At 42.3% G+C, this 8646-nt stretch overlaps 1 protein-coding gene and 2 non-coding genes across 4 annotated transcripts; all 3 read left to right on the top strand.

Annotated features, from left to right (window-relative positions):
* Window positions 1-305: 305 nt before the first annotated feature.
* slc25a3a (solute carrier family 25 member 3a) lies at window positions 306-8183 on the top strand. Of its 2 annotated transcripts, none has more exons than XM_035147357.2 (8): window positions 306-459; window positions 954-1121; window positions 3489-3613; window positions 4019-4198; window positions 4901-5082; window positions 5512-5684; window positions 6622-6732; window positions 7742-8183. In XM_035147357.2, exons 2-8 carry the CDS (start codon window positions 980-982, stop codon window positions 7900-7902), a joined length of 1074 nt encoding a protein of 357 aa, XP_035003248.1. In that variant the 5' UTR covers window positions 306-459; window positions 954-979; the 3' UTR covers window positions 7903-8183. The 2 variants fall into 2 exon arrangements, with proteins under 2 accessions (XP_035003248.1, XP_035003247.1); XM_035147356.2 differs by lacking the exon at window positions 3489-3613 and adding an exon at window positions 2191-2315.
* Window positions 5199-5401, top strand: LOC118102028. Its single transcript, XR_004694617.1, has one exon. It is a non-coding gene; the product is annotated as a small nucleolar RNA SNORA53 (small nucleolar RNA).
* Window positions 6794-6996, top strand: LOC118102029. The gene has a single exon (XR_004694618.1). It is a non-coding gene; the product is annotated as a small nucleolar RNA SNORA53 (small nucleolar RNA).
* Window positions 8184-8646: the final 463 nt, after the last annotated feature.

Raw genomic sequence — 8646 nt, 5'->3', positions numbered from 1 at the left:
ACTTAATGTTCCACTCTCTGTTTGTCATTCTTTTTCACGCACACACGCACACACGTCCCTATTCTATATAACTGACTGCTGACACACGAACATGTCCCTATTCTATATAACTGATTGCTGACACACACACACACAAACAAACACATCCCTATTCTATATAAACTACTCCTGACAAACATTCATTCATTTATTTGAGGGAGAAACTCAAACTGCCGTTCGATGAATCCCCTCCCAAGTCCCCATACAAGCCCCGCCTTAATGTATCACCAGGTATGTGATTGGACCGGAGGCCTTGACTGACAGCCCCTCTGCGTCTCTCTACGGCGCGGAGGAGCGCACGGACCCGCCCACACTTCCCGTTGACGTCACGAAAGGACAAACCTATTTACCGGGAGGTCATCCGGTCTCTGAGCGGCCGGTCACAGCGAAGCGGAGGCGCCATCTTAAGACACGAGCAGAGTGAGTTCCATTAATCAATGAAAATAGCATGCATGGAATATTACACGACGACTCGGTCGGGACGATTATGTTTCTATGTTGCCGTCAGGTCCATGGAGCAGTTTAGTTTCCCGCGATGTTACGTTTTTCTGTGCAGGAAAGACGTTCCACCTTGAAGCAGCCATGCTAGCTTAGCATGCAACCTAGCATAGCTTTTTTAGCATTGGCGTAGAAGAAGAACGAGAAATGCTACATGAATGTGTAGGGAATCACTTTAATGCAGTTCTAGACTAGAGGATTTGGGGTAACTTGTTCTTGTGTTGCATTATTGTCAAAGTAGCCTAGCATTCATTCAAAAAAGTTAGCAATTCTTGTTCACGGTCATTCTGACACTGGACTAGCATAGGCACGTGACATCGCATCCCAATGTTCAGGTGTGTGTGTGTGAGAGTTTGTGGGGGTGGCCAGGCTGCCACAGATACCACACGGCTAACTAGTTGCTCACTGCACCTCAGCTCCGCCAGCAGGCAGGACCACCACCATGTACCCGACCGCTTTGACGCAGCTCGCCCGGGGCAACCCGTTCAGCGCCCCCCTGTTCAGCCTCCAGAAAGCGGAGGAGCCCCGCGAGAGCCTCCATGGACAGACGACCCGCAGACTGGCAGCGGCCGCCACCGCAGACGGTAACCCCAGCATACATGTCCGCAGGCAGGCTACAGTGCCAGAGTTAGCCGCATTAGCTTAGCTGTCGAGCCTCGGTCGCCTGAGCCCAACCCCTATTGTGTAATTCACTATCAACACATTATTATTATTATATGCAATTGACATGTATGCATTGCATCGAGTCATCAGGCCTTTTTAACCGTTATAACAATGCTATGCAATGTGACTTTAGAGACCAGAGCTTCTAGGCCTTCACTACGCACAGTCCTGTGGAGGACAAGGAAGGACAAAGCGATGTGGTGCCCTTGCGCTGCGGTAGAAGTCTGTTACGTTTTTGACAGCTCACGTTTTAAGCGGAATAAATACTATTTTATTGAATCAGTAATTAAGTTGTATAACTGCATACGACCCCCACGACTTGTGAGCTGCCCAGTGGTGACCAAGAACAAACTGTCCTAGCTTGAAACACTTCTGACACGTTTTAAATCAATACTCTGATGTCACATGGGGGGGGTCTAGTATCCAAAATGTGCAATTCTGATCTAAAAGTTGAAATGGTATCAGTTGATAGGTTTGCCCACCACACCGTCTTCACCTCCATGCTGCTGGACAGTCTATGATCAACCACTTGTTTGGGAGATGTCAACATGCTTTTATTTGATTTTTGATTTAAGTCAAGTGCCAATAATTTCAGTTTGTGGATGAAAGCACATCTACCTATTTCAAAATGCACTTCCTTCCCATTGGTTATAAGTGTGGGTTAGGGGTTATTATTAACAGGAGTGGTCAATTTTTTGTGTTAATTACTTTGCAGTGAATCAAGTTTGGTAATACTAGTGAGGTGTTATGGAGCTTTGTAATTGGAACTGTAAACAGTTGCTGGTAGGTGGGTTAAACCACTAACTGTTGCATAAGACCAAGACTGGGAAAATAAGGTGTCTCCCTATTATAGCTTTTGGTTTGACATGTAGTTGGTTTGAAGGCAATCGCACATCCAGTAGAATTCTTTAAACTCTAAGCCAGTTATACATCTAGTGTTTAAAAAAATAAATTCACAAACTGTTTCAAATCCTACCTGTGTCTCTTCAGAGGGCAACAGTTGTGAGTTCGGCTCTCAGAAGTATTTGGTCCTGTGTGGCTTTGGTGGGATTCTGAGCTGTGGAACCACACACACAGCAGTCGTTCCCCTTGATCTGGTCAAATGCAGATTGCAGGTCTGTCTCCATGGTTCAAAGCCATTTTCTTAATGTCACACCCCGCCTATCCATAACCGTTTTTTGTCCTTTTTTTTTTAATGCACCAATTTGCATGAAAGAAAATGAGCCAGCCCAGTTGTGAAATAATTTTTTTTGTCATGGTGTATTGATTCCCATGATTGTTTGATGTTTTGGAGTGATCATAACATGGTTGCATGATTTTGCACCAGTGTTCCTGTGTGTTCAATGGTTACTGCCCGCCTTGTCAACCCCCCCACCCTTCGCCTGCCCTCAGTCATAGTAGAGGACTCGTGTAGGTGAAGGTCAAGAGAGCCAGACCTGAGTGAGAGCACAGCCCAAATGTTTACTTTGCTATTTGACACCATAGGGGTGGTCTGTATGTCAGGACTGCCTGATGTCAGACTTATTGTTAATTAATACACTGACTGATGAACATAGTAATATCAGGTAAGAATGTTTCGTAGATAATGATTCGTAAGACACAGACCTCATGGTGATGATTAAGTAATTTGCGGCCTAAGTGCAAAAAATAGATATACATATGCCTATTAATCATGTATTTCATCCTTAGGTTTATTCCTGAATCAATTTAAATCATAGATTTGTAGGACCACATTGATCTTTTACATTTTTAGTCAATGATCTACAAATCATGAACATTTGAAAGCTAATGTTATCATACCACATTTTTAAGTGTTTTCTATCATTTATACAGCTCTTGATGTCTTATGACATTATAAAGTGTTATCTGTTGCAGGTTGAAAGTTAACTTGCTTATTTTACTCAAGTAATTGGGAGCAGTGGCTGAATGTAAGATGGTAAACAAATCTAAACGTGTGGTATTCTTTGGAAAGGGATGAGGAGTAATTTACTTGCTGTAGAGAATAGCCTAACATGTGAAACATCCCTGTGGTCCTTGAAAGTTCATACTGAAATCACATGTGTGCAATGATTTAATTTTGTTCAACCTTTGGGGTGTAATCATAACAAATGGTGGCATGTTAGTGGCAGAGCCATCTATAACGGAAGAGTCCTGACACTGAATCCAAACAATCCTCAGTGACAACTTCTCCATTATGTGGTTCTGGTTTGGTGATGATTTTTGTTCTGTGTCGCATGTGACCCTGCATGTTGCATGTTTGTTGTGTGTCCCCCTCCCTTCTACCACAGAGGGAGTCAGCTGCGATTTTGGCTCCACAAAGTACTATGCCCTGTGTGGGTTTGGGGGTATCCTGAGCTGCGGTGTAACACACACAGCAGTTGTGCCCCTCGATCTTGTCAAGTGCCGTCTGCAGGTTTGTATGGAAGCTGATCCTCACAGTAGCAACAGTCAGCAGCTTGTCCCACATCTCAGTTACCCAGAGATGACGATATGTACAAGTTTCTCAAAACCCTCTCATATGCTGTGAATTCATTTTTGATGATTCAGAAATTATAAACCTGAGTACAGCAGTTATTAACTGATGCACAACATTAGTAACGCAACATTGATTTGAACTGACTGTTGATACACATGTACTTATGTACAAGGTACATCCAGTACAATATCTTTGTGGCAAGTGACTGTTAGAAAATTTCTCAATAAAACCAAAAAACTAAGTACAAAGTCTTTCCACGGACTTATAAATGTTGCCCAAACCACAAGCTAGAACTGCCCTTGATTTTAAATACTTAATGCTAACTGCAGTGTTTCTCTTCAGGTGGACCCAGATAAATACAAGAGCATTGGCCGAGGCTTCGCAATCACAGTGAAGGAAGATGGTGTCAGAGGCTTGGCAAAGGGCTGGGCCCCCACCTTCATTGGCTACTCCATGCAGGGCCTGTGCAAGTTTGGCCTTTACGAAATGTTTAAGATCTTCTACAGTGACTTGTTGGGAGAGGTGAGTCCACACACACATCTGCATAAATGGAATGAAGTTGTCAATGTTTTTGATGAAATTGTTGGTTGCATGCCTGTACAAGTGGTCATCATGAAGCCTGGAGCAAGTCTGAGGACATTAAACCTGTTGAGACTCATTATGAACCAGTTCAACTGTTGACTCATCAGTCCATGTTTTTGGAAACATGCCACAGAACAGGCACTGAACAGGCAGAAACATTGTTACTAGTTGAAACACTGCAACATACAATTACTGCACCATTGCGAAACATATCCATTTAGTACATTGAAGTACCATCGGGTTTTCTGAAATGCAACATTAAAAAATATATAATAAATAAATAAAGGCATAAGTTCAAATGGCCTTTTCTGTCCATGTTCGAAAGCTTTATTTTCAAGATTAAATCTCCTGAATAAGGTAGATTCTGTGTTACTTGATTTTATATATAGATATATGTTGTATCTGTTTGATTTTAAATATATATATATCTTAAATTGATTTCTCACATAATTCTGGAAATGAGACATTTTTGAATCAGGAACGGCAAACCACAGTGTCTTAAATCAAGATGTTAAATCAAGGATGTTTATATCATGTGGATCATCTCTGACTGGTCATTGTCTAGAAACCTATTTTGCCACAGTTATTTGTCTGTTAACATATCATATTTGTTCTGACCATTTTTGTGGTGTCGCCCAATAGGAGAACACCTACCTTTGGAGGACATCATTGTACCTGGCTGCCTCAGCCAGCGCAGAGTTCTTTGCTGACATCGCTCTGGCTCCCATGGAGGCTGTAAAAGTTCGTATCCAGACCCAACCAGGCTTCGCTAACACCCTCAGAGAGGCCGTTCCAAAGATGTTCAAAGAGGAGGGGATCTGGGCGTAAGTGTGCTGCCTTCCGACACTTCCTTAGGATTCAGTTCCATTATCAATCAGAGGTATTTTATAATGGCTGCATTAGTGACTGAATAATGAATAGAAAATGGGTTTCTGATGACAACACGTTCCTTAGATCCACCTCTGGAGGGCACTGTTCTCTGAGCAGTGCTCCTCGGCAGCTTTCTGGCTGTACAGTTGGAGGTGCTTGAGTCATTGGCGTGTGAGAACAGTCTACCTGTCCCCCAGCCCAACCGCATCACTGGCAGCCCTGTCCTCTACAGACAGGGCGCCTCCAGTGCTGCAAGTCTGGTGGACGGACAAAGTGTTACAACTAGCCTAGCAAGAGTTACGTTCACAAAAGAAAAGTCACTATTAGGTCAGAATTCTGTCACTGGAAACAACTGTAAAGTAACATTTCTGCTGTAACTCCAGTTTCTATAAGGGTGTGGTGCCTCTGTGGATGAGACAGATTCCTTACACCATGATGAAGTTTTCCTGCTTTGAGCGCACTGTGGAGTTGCTCTACAAGTATGCTGTTCCCAAGCCCCGCAGTGAGTGCAGCAAGTCCGAGCAGCTGGTCGTCACATTCGTGGCAGGTTACATTGGTAAGTAACAGAACACCCGAGCTGTCTGCCTCCAGTATTCTGTGTAGAACCTGTATTGACTGCACACACATTAGTTTATTCAGAACCAGATGAGCTTCCGAGAGCAGTTAAGAGTAAATATTAGGGGAGGTTCAGTGAATGCAAGTGAAAAATGTTGCTCTAGTTATTCGCTAATCTAAAGGAGTTTTGGGGAATTTAACTGTTCCACTTTTCTGAGTTACAAACAACTAATACTAGAAGACAAACCTTGTATTTAATACAGTCTCAAGTGATGTCAAAGAGTATTATAGCCAGTGTTTTTCTTTTAATTAACTAGACTGTGGCAGCCCACCAAATTAAAATTTGTCCCGCCACTCTTTCATCAGGAAAAAATTTTCTTTTATACATCATTATAAAATAAGATCTCTAATTTGGTGTGCAGCGCCATTCAACGCACTATTTGCTGGATTCTTGTGCTACTGCATGCTTGTAGTATGGTCAGTAAAGTTTTTACCATTCACACAGACATCATAGCTTCAGTTCTGGCATTAATATCGAGAATTTATCTTTCACTCTTTAGTCACTCAGAATCTGTTGAGCGTGCACCCCTGTTGTGCCATAAATTGAATTATTCTGTGGGAAATACTGATCGCTGTCTTTGTCAATTGTTGAGTCCCTATGTGATCAAACAGCACAATCATGTTTACGTAGGCATCCAGAGATTGCGCAAAAAATAGGCAAGTGAACAAAGATTTGAGGATGTGCCTTTCCCACCCTACTTCTGAAGGGAGGCACACAGTCTCTCACTTTGAAAACTTGAAATCAATCGAAGAATGTTTCTTACTAACAAAGCTTAATGTTGCCAGTAATATTTCAGATTTATTTCCACTAACTAGTACAAAAAATGTGCTGTTTGTACGGAGTAAAGTTTTAACATGGTTCTCTCCTCTGTGTGCAGCTGGTGTGTTCTGTGCCATCGTGTCCCATCCTGCTGACTCAGTGGTGTCTGTGCTGAACAAGGAGTCGGGCAGCACTGCAATGGGGGTCCTCAAGAAGCTTGGACCCAAAGGTGTGTATCTACATTCCACAGTAACAATTCAGCAGCACAGTGCAGTAGGCAAGGTTTGATCAACACGTTCCTTAGATCCACCTCTGGAGGGCGCTGTTCTCTGAGCAGTGCTCCTCAGCAGCTTTCTGGCTGTACAGTTGGAGGTGCTTGAGTCATTGGCGTGTGAGAACAGTCTACCTGTCCCCCAGCCCAACCGCATCACTGGCAGCCCTGTCCTCTACAGACAGGGCGCCTCCAGTGCTGCAAGTCTGGTGGACGGACACAACTGACAGAACTTTTCTGAATTATTGTTTTAACGAGATCAACAACAATGATCCACTACAACAGTAACACTGAATATAATTGTTTGTTATAAGTGTTTTAATGTTCATCTTGTGTTGACTTGTATGTATATAGGTTAGTGTAGTGACTATAAAGGCAAGTCTTAGTAAAAGCCAAATTCATTTTCTCCAAAAAAGGAATGACAGATTTATTTTAGAGCCTGGAATTTCATACATAGTTTTACTAAATAAGACATTAAGAAGGATTTGGCCGTTGCAGAGGTATGTGCTCTCAGTGCTAATCTATTTTAGATTAATTGAATAATTTTAAATCAGTTGCTCTATCAATCTCATGCCAATTGACTGGATTCAGTTCATTTAATTATATAATCTGGAGTAGTGGTTGAGATAGATTTGTGAAAATTTGATAATTGTATCCATATTGTACCAACTGGGCTGGTACAACCTTGAAAATGATGTTAAACACTGCAGAGCTCCTGTTTTTATTCTCCTGTAAATGTTTCCATATATCCACACAACTAAATGTTGTGTTTTTTTTCCATCCTACATATGTGAATGACATCAGAATATTAGAGATGGTTTCACACCACTACCCTCAACATTAAACTTACGTTGCAGTATGAGATCCAAATTTCTAAATGAATGAGGAACTGATGTAAATGAAAGGGGCCCAGATTAGTGTAACTCATCCAGGAGTCTGACTCTAATGGTGTCTGTGTTGTGTTTAGGTGTGTGGAAGGGTCTGGTTGCCCGTATCATCATGATCGGTACTCTGACCGCACTGCAGTGGTTCATCTACGACTCAGTCAAGGTCTACTTCCGCCTGCCCCGTCCCCCTCCCCCCGAGATGCCCGAGTCCCTGAAGAAGAAGCTCGGCCTCACCGAGTAAAAACACAGCCCCTCCTTCCATTCCTCCACTGAGCCTCAGACGACGACTCACCCCCAGAGTTCCACTACGCACTCAGCAGTTTTCTATATTTATGTCCTCGGCTCGTGCAGCTCTGCTCCGAGCACAGAGCTGCTACTCATGTATATTTAAAACAAGCAGAACATGGAGAGCTGTCGCTTACCAACGTGGAAATATTCCTCTGTAGAAACCCCTGTCTGGTTTGATCAGTTTCTGTCATTAGAAAATATGGTTATTCTAATAAAATAAAATTACGTCAAAAATCTGGGTTTGTGTTCTATTGAGCCAGTTTGAGACTCCTCTTCTTACATGATAGTAAAAGGTGAATTTGTTTATCCATGTATTAGTGATGTTTTTTCCAAGATTTACAGTGTTATTTTGCCGACCTACATCTGTAACTACACAGGCCTGATGAAATAATGGCTACACTATGTACACGTCTTTCGAGATTTATTTGCGTCTCTTTCCTCATTGAACACTAAAAAACTACAATTATATAAAGACAAGAATAAAACCTTTTTAAAATCAACAAACTGCATAACACAAAATAAAGTGTGACTGTGCCTCTGAGACCACATTCAAAATGGTAGCTGGAACTTACTTGATCCCAAAGGTAATTTAGGATGGAATCATTTTAACAATCCAAGCAGGTTTCAAGTGGCTGGCGACTTTGGGAACAGGAGGCAATTAGTAATCTTTATAAAGCACTTTTCTAAATAACTGCAA

Source organism: Hippoglossus stenolepis, chromosome 22 (genome assembly GCF_022539355.2).
Source record: "Hippoglossus stenolepis isolate QCI-W04-F060 chromosome 22, HSTE1.2, whole genome shotgun sequence".
Lineage (NCBI taxonomy): Eukaryota > Metazoa > Chordata > Actinopteri > Pleuronectiformes > Pleuronectidae > Hippoglossus > Hippoglossus stenolepis.
Note: the sequence above shows the minus strand (reverse complement) of the source record. Positions and strands in the feature narration are given on the sequence as shown.